A 15,510-nucleotide genomic window follows, 5' to 3' on the forward strand; every position below is an offset into this window, starting at 1 on the left:
TCCGGAGCCCTCCACTACGGCACCTCCTTCTTCCTTTCTTCTTTCACTCCCTCCCTTATTCCTTCCCTTATGGCGCGGTTCAGGTGTCCAACGATATATGAGACAGATACTGCGCCATTTCCTTTCCCCGAAAACCAATTATTATTATTACTAAATTATGGAGGAAAAACGCTAAGGCGCCCGTGTGCTGTGCGATGTCAGTGCACGTTAAAGATCCCCAGGTGGTCGAAATTATTCCGGAGCCCTCCACTACGGCACCTCCTTCTTCCTTTCTTCTTTCACTCCCTCCCTTATTCCTTCCCTTATGGCGCGGTTCAGGTGTCCAACGATATATGAGACAGATACTGCGCCATTTCCTTTCCTCCAAAAAACCAATTATTATTATTATTATTATTATTATTATTATTATATTAACGCTATAGCATTAAAAGCCTCGTGGCGGAAAAAAAAGTGTCGTCAATCATAAAATTCGCCCATTGGCTGGAGGGAGTTGACGTCACCAGGCCGGAGATGACTTCGCTTCCGGTAAAGGCATGAACAGCTACTAAGGCTATCGCATTGCCAACACAAGGTTATTGGGTTTCCCCTTCATTTTATTTTTTTTCTGTTGTGGCAGCGACATCTAGGATCGATCAGGTGCCAGGGGAGACAACGCTTAGCGAGTTATGTCGAGGCTTCAGAATCACGCATCGCGCAGTTTGTAGCGCTAGCTACATTACGGTAGCATTTCGAGCCTGCAGCGTGGTTGGTCACGTGGTGCGGAGCAGCTGCCGGCGGCGCGGCGCCTTGACTGATCACGTGGTTGGTCACGTGACCAAGTTCCACTCGGCCAGCTGTAGCTGTGGCGTCACTCCAGGTTTAACCAGAGCTGAACCACCGGCAATTTTTTTTCGTTAGTGACCCATCTAGTGCTGGTGCACTAAAAGATGAACCGTTGCTGCTTGTCGTCGTGATTGATGGCTTTGTATGATCGCTTATGAACTGCAGCGATTGATTGATTGATTGATTGATTGAGTGATTGATTGATTGATTTTTATTCCGTGGGTCACAGCTCCCGTACGTAGCTGTCCCCTTTTACGCAGCCAGATTGCGCGGCTTTGAGAACAGCTGCGTGTCCCAAGGAAGGCTCCTCCTCGGCAGATTGTCTCTCTCGTTCGGGCTCAGACGGAGTGCGTAGCGGAGAACCGATTGAGTGTTTATTGTCGGGCATTATTCCCCTCTTATCCGCGCTCTGTACGAGCCCGCAGGAGCGCTGTTCATTTATGCCCGGTCGGCGGGGCTGTCTCGCTCCTTGCACATGTGCCGCCCTCGCAAAAAAAAAAACAATAAAACGACGAAGAAAAAAAGAACCAGGAAGAGGGCAGGCCGGGTTAATGGGCTCGCATTGAGATACACGCGCGCTCTCCAAATGCGCGTCTTTTTGTCCTCCCCCCTCCCCTTTCTTTCTTCCCCCGCCTTCCTGATTCTTTCCTTTTCCTTTTTTTCTTTCTTATTTTTCTGTCTCCGCGGGAGCATTGCGCGGGCTCTGAGAAGAGCCAAGTGCGTGTCGCGATCGAATACGAGGGCGCCGCTATCTCAAATTAACGCTGAATGGCTCCCGAGAACAAAGGGTCGCTCTTCGAGGGGAGAAGCGCCGCCGATGAGTGTGTTCCTCCTCCTCCTCCTGTCTCCCCCCTCTTCTTCTTCGCTTTCCTTTTTTTTCCTTCGCTTCCCTACGGCCTCTCCTTCATTCGCATACCGCCCGCGAGGAGACCCGTTGTTCGAGCACGTTTCGACGACGAGGCCCTATTCGCGCGAAAGTACACACGCCTGCAGTAGCGCCCCCTCTGAGTGGCGGATGGAACTACGATCCCCCCACCCCGTCTCGTCCGATTCTTCACGCTTTTTTCAAGTCTTCTTTCGCGCTCATCTGCGTCGATGTGCGCGGGGGTGTTGTTGAAAAGGGAGCGCGAGTCTGCTGCTTGGCTTTGCTTGGCTGTCGCCTCGGCCGGTACACCTGGCAACGCTGGGCTAAAATCCGGGCCTTTGATGCGCGCTCAAAGCCGGACTGCGGGTGCAGTTGTGTGTACAGTTGTGTAGCTCAGCTGGCCTCTATCCCGTCCCCTCTTCCTTTCTCTCTCTCTCGCTCTGTCTCTCTCTCCCTCTTTCTCTCTCTCTCTCTATCTGTAGGTCCGTATGCGCGCGTTCAATGTGGCTGTCCATTTAAATCTGGATCTCTCTCGGTCCTCGGCGCGCTGTGTGGCTGGCGGGGAGAGAGTGTCGCACGTGCGGGCCTTGTGCTCGAACCGAGCTGGGCCACGATCATTGTGTGGCGGGCGCTTGTCGAAGTCTGGCAGCGTTCGCTTCAATGCGTCGTGGGGTGACGAGCGACTGCGGCTCGGGGTGGCGATGCGTCCCCGAGCGCTATTGTAAAACGAGCACGGGGGAAGAGAGGGGTTTTAAGGAGGGCGATCATTGTGAGCATATGCGCGATGCCGTTTCCTGAAAAGGAGATGTGGAGGGGGGGGGGGGGGGGGGGGAGATGTTGTACAGCGGCTCCCCCGCTCTCGGCGAGCTGCTTCTGTCGTGTTTCGTTTCGCGCCTGTCCATTGGCGCCTGGGTAATAGTGAAATCTAGGACGAAAATTTGGGGGATACCTAATTCCATTAGTGGTGTGACACGATAGCATGGCGCCACTTGGCACCTGAGCGCGACGAACTTCCGACTTAGCTAACGTCACTTCCGGTCTGATGACGCCACTTACGTTTTGGCTGACGTCATTGCCAGTCGGATGGCGTTACTTCCGATCTGGTCGTGTGACTCATACCCACGTACGCAGTTGCACCGCCGTATATCGAAACGCGGCTGTAGATGTACTGGCTAGGCTCCGGTGTGACGTCACGGCGTCAACGTAAAGTGGTGCGACGAGCTCCTAAAGCGACAATGAGGCATGGTGGTTCGCGCCGATTGCGTCATCGATGGTACCAGTGCGTGGCGAGTGCGAAGCGTGCGCCACGCACAGAGGAGCTTTACGAAATGAATCTGTTCAGCGTTCGGGAAGTACCGCTGTCCGGAGTCTCACCGCTAATTTGTGCGTGCGGTGTGTTCGTATATAGTTTGCTTTCAACACAACGCACTGCCCATGGCCCGACAAGGCGACGTTGTGAGCTGGCGCGCGGTGGATGTATAATTGCGACTCGCGCACTCGGCTCTGCGCCGACGTGTCCGCACGTATACATTCGCTGTCGCGTTGGGACTACGTCAAGATTTGCCAGACGCAAGGCGGGGCGGCGTGTCGGACGTTGGCCGTTGCCAAGTCATTTCTCATCGCCATTTTTCACCCCCCTCTTTTCCTTGCCAGCTTCTCCGGCGCCTGTTAAGCCTAACCTATTCTCTTATACATCGGCCCGTGGGTATAGCCTTGCCAGATAGTCGCTTGCACCTGCCATGCTGCTTTTTTTTTTGTGAGGCAAGTTAGCCTTCTCGAGGAAAGCGGGATAGTTCCTTTAGTTTGAATTTCATTCCGCGTTTATTTTCTCTCTCGCAAACATCACTCGAAGAAGCGTGAAGGGAAAGTAGGAATAAAGAAACTCGAGAATGGCAAATTGAAACCGCCGTGATTAATAGTACGCTTTGTTGTGTGGTCAAAGTTGCGTCCTGTTCATGCGAACTCAGCTTCGGCTGAAGGAAAGGCGCGTCGACGTCGGTGTAACAGGTGCGTGGCAGGTTGTGTGTTGGCAGGCAGTAGCAGATCGAAGCGCCACCTGCCACGGCGGGAACGGACGAATGAATCACCTTAAGGTAGTTAGTGGCCGCCGCAGGAAGATTCCGGAAGGTGACTAGCAGCGCGGCAGGCGGCGTAATAGTGCGTAAAGAGCTGCGCTCAAATTTCGCATTACCCACTATCGTAGTTGTCCGCCAGTTTTTGCCTTATTCTGCCCCTATGTTTGGCTCGCTTTACATACTAAATCTGAATTTTAACTTTTCAGTTTCTCTAGCCGCGTATGCATTGGTCGCTTGCGTCGAAAGTAGCCTTCATGTGTGGTATCATCGCATGAGGTTTTTTTTCTTTAGTATTTTGTTAAATGGAAACTGTGGACAGGCGGAGGTTGGCCCTTATCGATTGGGTGCCGCGTTCTAATCGCCACCTTTGTGATTCCGAAGAGACCATCGTCACTGAAAACGGAGCTTTTATAAGCTGGGAAAGAGCAAAAAACGAAATACAGGTGGCGCCGTCGCCGGCCGATTTCACAACTAAACTGCATGCGTAGATGCCGATTCCTCGGGCGCGGATCCCAGAGGCTACACTATGCAGCAACGCGTCCTCTTCGGTAAGGATGGCACCAGTTTGAATCGACTGGCGGAAGATGTTAAAGTCCACATGTTTCGCCGATAGATGCATCGTCTATTGCTGCGGGTCAAATTTTAACGTAAGGAGAATAAGCCACAAAAGTCATTTTTACTGGCAATGATAATTTGATACAGCTGTCCTCACTGTCCCTTTACCGCTGTGCCTCTCGTTTAAGGCGGTAACCTGGAGGACAGTGCCACACGACCCAAGGAAGCGCTGCAGCAGATAAATTTTTGTTTGGATTTCAGATTATCAGTGAGAGCTTTTCAAACAAGGCAGAGTTGATAGCGCCTGCTTCGTCTGTTCTTTCGATCTGCTTTCCGCCCGTTTGCGATTTTTGTCCCAAGGCAGTCTACAAAAAATAAACAAAAAATAACGGTACATCGTGAATTTTCGTATTAGTAACGAGCACGTTAAAGGACCCCACGTGATTGAAACTTATCTGGTGTTCTGCGCTATGGCACGCGACGTTGCTTCGTAACGCCAAAAAAAAAAATCCCTTACCGTTAACTAGCAATCTGCGGTTTACGTTGCTGAGGTCAGGCCAAGGACAATTTCATTTCTGCCAGCTTTCGTCGGCGAGGCCTACAGCGAAAGGAGGTGACTGTGAGAGAGAGAGAGAGAGAGAGAGACCTGTCTGTATGCAGCCAGCTATCAAGCTTGTCCTTCTCGACAGACTTCACTTCCTTCCTTGCGACGCAAGGTTAGCCGGAGACGAGAGTCGTAAACAGCGTTCGAAAGACCGTGGAAAACCGGCGCTTCTTGGCGTTGCGCTTGCAGGGGGAGGGGAGGGGGCCTCGTGAGTCTCTCTACTCCCCCCCTCTCCTTCCCTTTCCTCGCTCTTTACTTTTCCGTCCTCGCCGATCTGAAGACGGCGGAGTGGGGTGGTCAAGCCGCACATTCGTCGTCGGTCGACGTCGCGCCTTCCTTTTTCCGGGAGCGTCGAGCGGTCGCCACTTTTCCAGTTTGACCGATGGCTTTGGCACCGACGCCGAGCTGCTGCCGCGTCGCGCGTACTTGCCTTGTCTTGCCTTTGCCTGGCTACTTTCCGGCGCGCCTCGCTTTTGCATTTTCCAGCTTTGTGCCGCTATTCTCTCCTCTCCCTATTTCCTCTTTCCCTCTCCGCAGAACAAGGTTTTACATTGAACACTTTTCTCTCTCCCTTTCCTTCACCGCTCCCTCTCTCTCTCTTCCTACCGCGTAATCTGGCAATTCATGACCGGCCTTCTTGGTCACCGCGTATCTCGCGTTTTTACTTCCTCCTGTGCGCGCACACGAGAGAGAGAACAAAAAAGGATCGAAAGAAGGAAAGAAGAACGTATGGAAAGGAGAAAAACTTGAAAAGAAAAAACGCGCGCGCAAAGAAAAAGCAGCAGCAAGCAGCGAAGGCAGCAGGAAGGTGTGTCCAAGAACGGAACCTGTGCTTGCGCGCTCGCGCAGCTGACGCCGCACGCGCGCGCACAGCGTCGCGGTCATGCTCGCGAAAGATAAATCTTTTCTCTTCTTTTTCTCTTCCCCTCAGCGAGGCCAGCCCTCTATAAACGACGGTCGCTGCTCTCCTGAAGGACGAGCGGCGAACCGAGCCGCGAAAGGCACCGGCGAGAGAAGGAAGGGACACGGTACGCGCGAGCCAGAGTCAAGAACAACGCGGGCAGCGCAAAAAGCGTAGTCGCGCCGCGTCTTCAAAAAAACTCACAAAGGGTAGTTTTTTTTCCTCTCCCTTTTTCGTCGATGTAAGCGGCGAGAAAAGAAACGTGAACAAGATGGGAAAAAGTCGCGCGAGACGAAGCCGAGACGATGCTATGCGGCGAACGAGTCTATAACGGCGAACGGGAGGCGGCTCACTTTGCCTTCGCGAAGGCAAAGTGAGCGCCTCCTCCGCCAAGAAGCTTCGGACGCGTTATCGCGAGCATTATGTAGAAGAGGACCCTCTGTCGCCGCTGGTTTCACCGGACCTCCGGGAGAAGAGTCGAGGGGGAGGGGGAGGCGAGCGGCGGTTTGTAGCCGCGGCTCGGGTTTCCTTCGGGGACCCACTGAATAATGTATCGGTCTCGATTTATGGCCGCCCCAGAAGCGAGCAGCTCCAGGGAGCGTTTTTTGAAGCGCCCAGCCTGCCTTGCTTGCGCGTCGCCTTATATATATGTATTCCCCATTGGTGGTGAGCGGCAGTGGCGCGCCGTTAATGCCGCTGGGAAGCGGGTGTCTCCTTCGCTGGGCTCTAATCTGTATATTAAGCCCGAAGTCGAGACACGGCGCCGGTTTACCGGCACTTGAGGTATATATGCCCGTACGGAAGCAGTGAGGCGGCTTTTCCGCAGTGTCTGCGTGACGTGCGGCACGGTTCGTCACTGAAACGGCTAATGAGCGCGCAGTATTTGATCGTGAGAATTGTGTTAGTGGTGACAGCTGAAGAGGAGGGCTCAAGCTAAGTTGTCACTCTTGTCTACAGTCCGCCTACTACCTTAAACAAGGCACGCAATCAAGGCAACAGCGTTGTGACAGGGTGACAGACGAAGTTAGGCAGCGCTGGTCCTGTGTTTTCTACCCTTGAAATCCCCATTTTCCGCACAGTAATTTTTCAAATATGCCTCACAAACTCGCCCGCCTTGCTATCGTATTGAAGATAGGCAGCCGCTGTTGCTGTTGTGATCTTACCGCGTTTCTTCCTTCTCTTGAGGTTAGTAAATGCACGGGGCGGACCGAGAAAACGTATTGTTGAATCGCATGGGGCGTACAGTATTTCGAAGTGGCGATACTAGCGATACTGCCCCCCCCCCCCCCATTCTTCCTCCGTTCTTTTACAGCACGCCTTAGACTGTGCGTAGTATGTCTCTGTTATTTCTCCCTCTCATCCCCCTTCCCCTCATGATGCGGTTCTGGTGTCCACTCAGTGTGGGAGGTTTACCGCGCCTCTTCGTTACTTGAGTCATAACCTACTCGCCTTTCACCTTGACGCGTGCTACTCGATGGGCGTTTCGCCGACAGGCACCCCAGCTGTGCGGTGAAGACAGCTTGCGGTTTGCAACGGATGCACGATTGGTCTGCTCTCTGGCATCGCCTCGCGCGTGCAATTTCACGACGACGCTGGCTGTAGAAGGCTGGTGCAGGAGCTGTTTACAAGTCGGCGAGGAAGTAGCAGCCACCGTGTGGTCAATATCTTACTAGGCCGAGCTGCTGGTCCGACAGCGTACAATATGAATCTGCGGGTGCACCGCGTGATTGCGAAATTTGTTAAAAAAAAATACATAAAACAGGGGCGTGCTGTTTCCACGGGTGTCTTTTTGGACTTGTGGCCGGTAGCTTCCACTATTTTCGCGTCATGCGCAGCGTTCGCGCGCTGTGCAGTCCGTGCTGCCGTTCTAATTTAGGCTTCGTACTCGGCTAAGCATGATGCAGAGCATGGCCATCCAATATAGTTATTTAACATTATCGCCAGTCTCAAGGGCAATTATTGCTGGAATGAAATGTGGTGCAGAAAAACCGGAAGTGAAAAGAATTAATAAATACTGGGGATCTATTAAGCAGAACTAAAAAAAATTGCTCTTGAAGCTGTCTTAATACGAGCGCGAGTAACTTATGTTGAATGGCGCTAGAGTGTCAAAATAAGGGGGTGTGTTTGGTGCTTAATTTTGCGCCGGACAAAATCACCAAACTGACTGCTTCGGCGCAGTGGGCGCGGCACAAGTGCGCTTACCTGCATCGTCGTGCCGTCGTGCAGAGAAAAAAATTCAAATAAGGCAGTATAATTAAACATTAGCATTCAGTCACGCGCAGCTTTCCATGCGCAGTCTTCCGTACCTTCAAAGTAAGGCTCTACAGCTTTCACAGAAACTCCATTGTTAAAGAATCTTTCGGTTTGCGGGCCAGGATCTTGACTGGGAAGAGGTAGCGGTATTAGTCTGATGATTTAGTCGTAATGCATAGTTACTCCCTCCGCCTAGGGGGGTTCGTATCCGCCGAGATGGCTCGGTGGTTGTGGTGCTCGGCTACTGACCCGAAAGAAGAGGATGAGGAGGAGGAAACAGTTTTTATTCCAGGCCAGCTCTAAAACCCAGAGAAGAAACAGTGCTTGTTCCTCAAAGTCCTGTTGATCATCTGCCGTGCCCGTGAAAGAGGCGGGTGCGATCCCGGCCGCGTCGGTCGCATTTCGATAGAGTCGAAATGCTAGGGGCTCGTGTGCTGTGCGATGCCAGTGCGCGTTAAAGATCCCCAGGTGGTCGAAATGGTCGAGACCCCACCAGTACGGCATCCCTCGTAGCCTGAGTCGCTTCGTGACGTTAAACCCCGTAAACCCACTAATCTAGGGGGATTCCCTCAAACGCGTTACGACCGCAGCGGTGGCCTAGTCGTTAGAGCACCAGCTACGCATGCGGGAGGTTCGAAGTTAGATCGCCAGTGCCGCCGGGTATACCCACCGGTGATACAGTGGGTACAAGCTTTCCCCTGGTCTGGTGCTCGGCTTATTTAGGGTGAAATGCTTCGGAAATGGGTCTTCGACACCACCTTGTGCAATGGCGCTCTTTGGCCACAGATGCCCTCGCGCCATAAAAATACATCATCATCATCATCAAGCGCGCTACGAACGACCACGCCATTTGATGATTTGATGCAAAAAAAAGGGGGGGGGGATGCGCGTCTTTAATCCGCGTTAGAGTACGGCTCGCTGCCGCCGTGGTCTGGCCGCGTCACTCCTTTGCAGCCTCTGAGGCGGCGGCCTTGTTCTTCCGCTTGTGCTTGCGCGTGGTAGAGGTGGCCACCTTGGCGGGGGCGCCGCTCTTCCTCCGCTTTCTGGTCGTCGTGGTCTTCCGCCTGCGCGTGGTGGTGCCGGGGCGGCGGCGCGTGGTCTTCTTCCTGGTGGTCGCCTCTTCCTCCTCCTCCTCTTCTTCCTGGATGGCGTTCAAGTCGGTCTCCTCCTTAGCGGCCACCGTGGTCCTGCGCCGGAAGCACCACAAAGATAGCGGTCACTCTTTCCGGGGCTATTACCTGCTGGACTGGTGTTCCGGAAGCGATGCTGGGGATGATGACGATGGGCATCTTAAAGGGGCTCTGGAACGCCCCATGAAAACCGGAGCCAAGTAATACTCTTCTAACGTGCCTTTGGTCTACACGAGGTGAGTTCGAAGGCCCATTTCTCGCCAGCATTTCACACCCGACAAGCCGAGCATTAGGCTAGGCGAGAGCTTGTGCCTATTGGAAAACCTGTACAGAGTTTCAGCGGGGGCCGAACCCTGTTCAGTCAGACGAAGCGGATGCTCAAACCACAACGCCACTGCGGCGGTGAATTCTGGAAGTGTACAAGTGGACGCGTCAACTTTGCTCCGCTACGATTGGTCGGAGACTCGAATGGGGAGGCAGTGACCATGTGACGACAGTTATCTCGTCTTAGGTGAAAACCGTTTACGCATATCCACTTTGTGGACACCTTCGTAATGCAGGTCCCGGCCTGTCTGCGCGCAGTCGCGCGGTTGGGATGTCGGACATTGCCTCGGCGTTAGGCAATGGGAGGAACGTCTGCAGTGTGCGGACGTGTGACGATTCAGCCGCCTGTGGTAATTCCCGACCGAACGAACGCAGTGCGCTCTTTGAGTTCGTATTGTGCGTCGAGTTCGTAGAAAGTTTACTACGTCCATGCGGACGTCCACCGTACGTTTAGAGCCTCTAAAACACATTTGCAACAGTCTCTGAGTTGGTTAAGTGGGTGAACGAAGCGTAAATGGCTGCGACCATATGTGGCCAGGAAAACAGCTTTTACAAATTGTGAACAGGCAGCCGACAGAACTTCCCGAACGCTCATTTGATATTTGAATTACTGAAGTCTGTGAACGTGCCGTAAATTTCTGCGATAATTCCTGACAGGTTGTCCATCGAGGCCCGTCACCCTTAATCGCCGTACACACGTTCACCCCTCATGTAATGCCCAGCATAGGGACCGTTGAGGCATCAATAACCTTTTCACAGTGCTCCGAGACGCCCACGAGAGCACTAGAGGCCCATAAAATCTCAATACAACATTCTTCGATTCGGTAAATCGGTGGCCGCAGCTTAATTGGCTGCGGTAGTACGTAACGAGAGGAACACGATCCACAAGGGGCCGTATTGTGAAGCTGAATTGCTTAGAATAGATAGAACATCATCATCATCATCAGCCTTACGACGCCCATTGCAGGGCAAAGACGTACCTCTCCCATGTCTCTCCAATTAACCCTGTCCTAGAACATCATTGGAGGTCAAAGAAATGTGCTGTATAGCTCTGTGTATGCAATCTGAACACGAATACGCCTGTATGGGAGTAAAAAGGGAGTAAGCTGTCCTCTACCTCCATTTTATGAAAGGGAGTGCGCTAGAAGGCAGCTTTTACTCCCTTTTTTTACTCTTTCCTGTTTGCAGTGCAGTGCTTGACGACGTCATTAGAACATCCTCGACTAGTTCACTGAATGACCGCAGCCTAAGTGACGATGGCAATTACTGGCCAGATACACATTCTCGAGGTCATCGACAACGGATCAGCCGTGTACCTACCTCTTCTTCGTGGTTGCCGACGCCTTCCTGGCCACGTAGTATCTGACCGGGGGCACCGGCGGCTCCTCGGCGCTGATGGTGGAGCCCTCCTCTTCGGCGCCCCTCCTGGCGAGGGCGTTTGCGCCGGCCACCGTGTTGAGCGAGCTGCCCAGCACTGCACCGGCCAGGATGGCGCCCAGCGCCAGCGAGGCCACCAGCGCGTAGAATCCCCACGGCGGAGGCGGCGTGTTCCGGCGACCGCTACTGCCGCTGCCGCTCTCGCCCTGGCTGGCGTTGAACTCTGCGCGTGGGAGAACAAAGCGAGGAGTAGTAGTAGAAAACATTTATTCCAAAAAGGTAGGATAGAGAGGCGAAAATACAGATTTTGGGTGGAGTCCTTATTTCAGGACCCCAATGTCCACCGCAGTTGCTCTTGCTTGGGATATCAGCTTTCGCTGCGTCGCCAAGTCAGAGCTGAGCAGGGCAGACTCCCACTGTTCCTCGGAGTGATGTTGGTCTAGTTCGGGGGGCTTGGGACCGGAGCAGCCCCATGTTACATGATATGTTGTTGGAATTCCGCCACACCAGGGGCAGTTGCTGTCATATCTGTCGGGGAAGATGATGCGGTACTTGTGTAGGTTAGGAAAGGTGTTCGTCTGTAGTTGTCGCCATTCCCTCGCCTCTGCCGCCGTTAGCTTACGGTGTGGAAGGGGATAGACTTGTCTTTGTGTTCGGAGAAGGAGGAGGCGCTCGCCGTACGTAGAGGGGAGAGGGGTGGAGGCGACGTGCTGGGTGAACATGCTCGTGTGTGACGAAGCAATTGGTATAGAGCTTTAACGTAGTTAAGCCGAGTAGACGCGCGAAAGCAGGTGTTCATTCTGCGCCTTGAGGGTACGACGCGACATCTTTAGTGGGTCAATGCCCATATGTGCAGAATTGGTCATTCTCTACTTACATAGAAGGCGGCGAGTCCTCATACCACAATACCAGCGCTGTGGCGCAGCTGTTAAGAGATGCGCCACTGCATTTGGCAGGTGGGTGTTTCTCTCACAGACACTGGTAGGGGTTGTGCGACCCGGGTCGCTCTTATTCCCGAGCAACCTCTCGCCCAGCTGGAGCGACGCTCCTCCGAATTTAGCCGCGTTACTACCAGAGCTTAGGCGATTAACTCGGGTAAGCTCGGTCTACTAGGCCGAGGCACAAGGTCGTACGTATACGGGGAACGCTGAAAGTACGTACGGTGACAAGATTAGACGTTTTTTAGCGTAGCGGAGACGTATGTACCGGTTTACCGGACCCCTCTCGCGCATGCGCAGTGGCATTGTTGGGGTGAGGGGGAGCCAGTGCGCGTGCGCAGAAGGGGTCCGATGAACCGGTATGTACACCTCCGCTAGTAAGTCTCCGCTACGCTAAAAACGTCTAATCATGGTCAGTGTTGACCGTACGACGAGTGATTTCGCACTGAAAGAAACGCGCAGTTACTGTTTCACTGTCGGTGGACACCGGAGCCACGGGGAAAGGGACGGAGGAGGAAGGGAGCTAGAGGTGCCGTAATGGAGGACTCCGAATAACTCTCGCGTGAACTTGTGGCGTCGTCGCAACCTGCCCACCGAAGTGGGAACAAACTGTCCACCGTGGCAGGTGGCAGTTAAGTTGATGATTGGTCGCGAGGGGTTGCTCCTGGGTCGCACAAGCCCGACCGGGGGCAGCACCTACTTCGCAGGGCTATGGCGCATCCCTTAACTGCTGCACCACTGCGCCAGGAGGGGTGTGCGGACTCCCCGAGATTCGTTAATGTGAAGCAGATAATGTGACAAATTCCGCGTAATGTGGGCGTTAACCCATTAACGCTATCGCGTCATACCCTTAAGGCGGAGCTTAAGTGCACCCTGCAAATTTTGCGTACCGCCTCCGTCCAAGTATACGGCTGCCCCCGTGGTTTCGTGCTGAGCAGTCAAACGCCATGTCTGGACGTTGTCTGGCAAGAAGACATCCGCATAACACTGCAGTCAGGGCTGTTGTTATGTCGGGGTAAAGAAAACAGGACCGAAATAAAGAAAGACCCCACCTATACTGCAGAGTGTACCGGACACATCGCGGCATGAGAGCACGGCTCAGTCCATGTCTGCCTTGCGAATACGGGCTTGCCCCGTTGATAGGACATCGGTTAATACAGACGATTTTAATTACGGACAATTCTTATTGGAATAAAACTTTTTCAATGCGTTTACGCCTCGTTCCATTCGCCTGTGTACATTCGCTGTCTGGCTACAGACCGCGTTAAAATTCGCAAAAGCCATTTGTGCCGCGTCGATATTGTCACGTAGTGGTGACGGCAGTCGAAGCAGCGATGAAGGCGGACGAAAGGGTCTTCTAAAAGAAAACTGTTTATTGGGGCTGACTTGGGCCCACAATGGACTGAATCAGTCGGCGGCGGCGAAGCGACAAGCGTGCTCGGTGGTCGTCGAACCGAATGCCCGCCGCTGTCGGCCGGCGCTCAATTTGAAGCTGATAGCGAGCTTTCGAGATAAAGCGTGCAAAGTTACTAGAACATTCCGGAACAACGTAGAATCAGCGCTGCCAGGCTGCGATCAATCGAGATAAATCCAGTCGCGTCTTGCGTCGCTAACAAAGCGATAAAGTTGTGTGACGGCAGATTCGAAGAATGAACAAACACAGCAAATGTTCGCGGCAATATTAACAGCAATGAGAACAAATCTCGATTCCCAGTCAGGTATTTTTTTTTCTGTATATATTGCGTGCAGAGCATCAGCGAAAGGCAGTCAGAAAGCGCAAACGCATGAGTGATCGGCTAGTTTTTTTTTTTTGCAGTTCCTCTCAGGAGCCTGTGTTACCATTGATAACGGTCTGAGTAACAGATATACGTACAAGCGGCTCGTGGGATATGAAAAAAAGCGTACTAGGATATACGTAATCACGCCAGTAGACGCCATAATGCGTTTCATGAACCGCTAGGTGCTCTAGACCGCACTACATTGTTTCAAAGATAATGAAGATTAGATAAAATTGCTTGGAGCTCCCAATAATTTGCCTAATTTCCACTTCACTCCCGACTAGTATGTTCAGAAGCAGACCTTAATCGTGAGGTGCTTTCTTTTTCTTACATTTAATTTTTTTTTCTTCTTAATTCGTCGGACGACTCGCCTTTCGGACAGTTTTTCTCGGAGACCAAAGTGTCCATATTAACGACGCACGACTGTAGTTGCAGCATACATAGTGCTACAATGTGACAAGGCCACGCTAAGATGCTGGCCACAGCCAGAAAGGACTCGCTTGCGGTCACCGCTTATGGACATGCCATCCCGAAGGGTGCGCAATGGCTCTGTCCCGCTCGATATAGGCTCGTGAAGCCGCAAGCGTATACAGTGTCTAGCAGAACTCAAACGGCAGCCACACCGTTGCACGTCGCGAGCGAACAGGCGGGCTGGTGCTCTGACCTCCTTGCCTCGGGTAGGAGGGACCCACGCTGGCGTCCTGCTTCTTTGTCACCTGGCCACCCTGCGGCGGTGCTCCCATGGCTGGGGGCGGTTGGCGCTGTCTTTCTCCGAGCGCCTGCTGCAGACCGTCCGGAGGGAACGCCTGCACGTCCACCATCACCACAGGGGAGCCGCGTTCCTCCTCCTTCTCCTCTTTGTCTGGTCACACAGCTTTTTGACTCATCATCATCGTCATCAGCAGCAGCAGCGGCGTCGACTTTTCTGCCCTCGTAGGATCGCACAAATGGGAGCTCCTCAAAATTATCCACAGTAAAAAGAGGTGTCACCTCCTGGAGGGACACCGAGGGTCACCATCATCAGCAACAGCAGCCTGACTAGGCAGGGCAAAGTCCTCTCCCATGTGTCTCCAATTAACCCTGCCCTGTGCCAGCTGTGGCCACCCTAACTTTCTGCCTCCCCTGCTACGCTTGCCTTCTCTTGGAATCAACTCCGTTACCCTTAAGGACCAGCGGTTGTCTTGCCTTCGCATTGTATGCCCTGCGCAAGCCCATTTCTTCCTCTTGATTTCGTCGAGGATGTACATTGAGGATAAGTCCATACGAATTGTTTTGAGCAAAGGCAAGGGCGCAATGACTCTCATTTCCCCGGTTGCGGTGGTGTTGAAAAACCTTTATCTGTAGAAGGGGTGAATCGGACCAGTCCTAGTGAGCGGAGTCCTGAGTCCATGACTCCGATAGCTTCCGCTATCCTGTGGACCCAGCGTTGCTGATCGCTCAGCGGCGCCGTGAGGGAAGTTTGGATTAAGGAGGGAGTGAAAAAAAGAAGAGAGGAATGGGTTCCGCTGTGGAGAGGGCTCCGGCTTAATTTAGATAAGCACCTGGGGTTCCGTAACGTACGAGCACTGACATAGCGAAACGCGGCCGGAATTGAACCCGGCCGCGGGTTGGTGTTTGCTGGGAAACAAAAAGCGTGTGTACTGCTGAGAGAAAAAAAAGGAAAGAAAATATTATTTCCCGCTACTTGATTCAAACTCGCTTCGTTGCTGACGACGTCGAATGATCCCATGACCACTCACCCGAAATGTGTAGGCGGCGTCACCTAGCCAGAGAAATACGTAAAGGAAACCGGAGACCTGCTAGGCCTTTACGATAAAAGCCATTTGACATAAAAGCCTTTACCATAAAGGCCTTCAATCTAAAGGCCTCTATCATTGCCCTTTTATTA

The 15,510-nt window shown here is 53.0% G+C and overlaps 2 protein-coding genes across 2 annotated transcripts in view; one reads left to right on the plus strand and one right to left on the minus strand.

The window, feature by feature from the left end:
• Nucleotides 1–15,510, plus strand: part of Trim9 (E3 ubiquitin-protein ligase Trim9) — a 228,655-nt gene that overhangs the window by 79,567 nt on the left and 133,578 nt on the right.
• Nucleotides 8,956–14,475, minus strand: LOC144132964 (uncharacterized). The gene is made up of 3 exons (XM_077665729.1): nt 14,287–14,475; nt 10,850–11,129; nt 8,956–9,262 (listed from the first exon to the last, which is right to left on the minus strand). The coding sequence occupies exons 1-3, from the start codon at nt 14,441–14,443 to the stop codon at nt 9,016–9,018; spliced, it is 684 nt and encodes a 227-aa protein (XP_077521855.1). The 5' UTR covers nt 14,444–14,475; the 3' UTR covers nt 8,956–9,015.

Source organism: Amblyomma americanum, chromosome 5 (assembly GCF_052857255.1).
Source record: "Amblyomma americanum isolate KBUSLIRL-KWMA chromosome 5, ASM5285725v1, whole genome shotgun sequence".
Taxonomy (NCBI): Eukaryota; Metazoa; Arthropoda; class Arachnida; order Ixodida; family Ixodidae; genus Amblyomma; species Amblyomma americanum.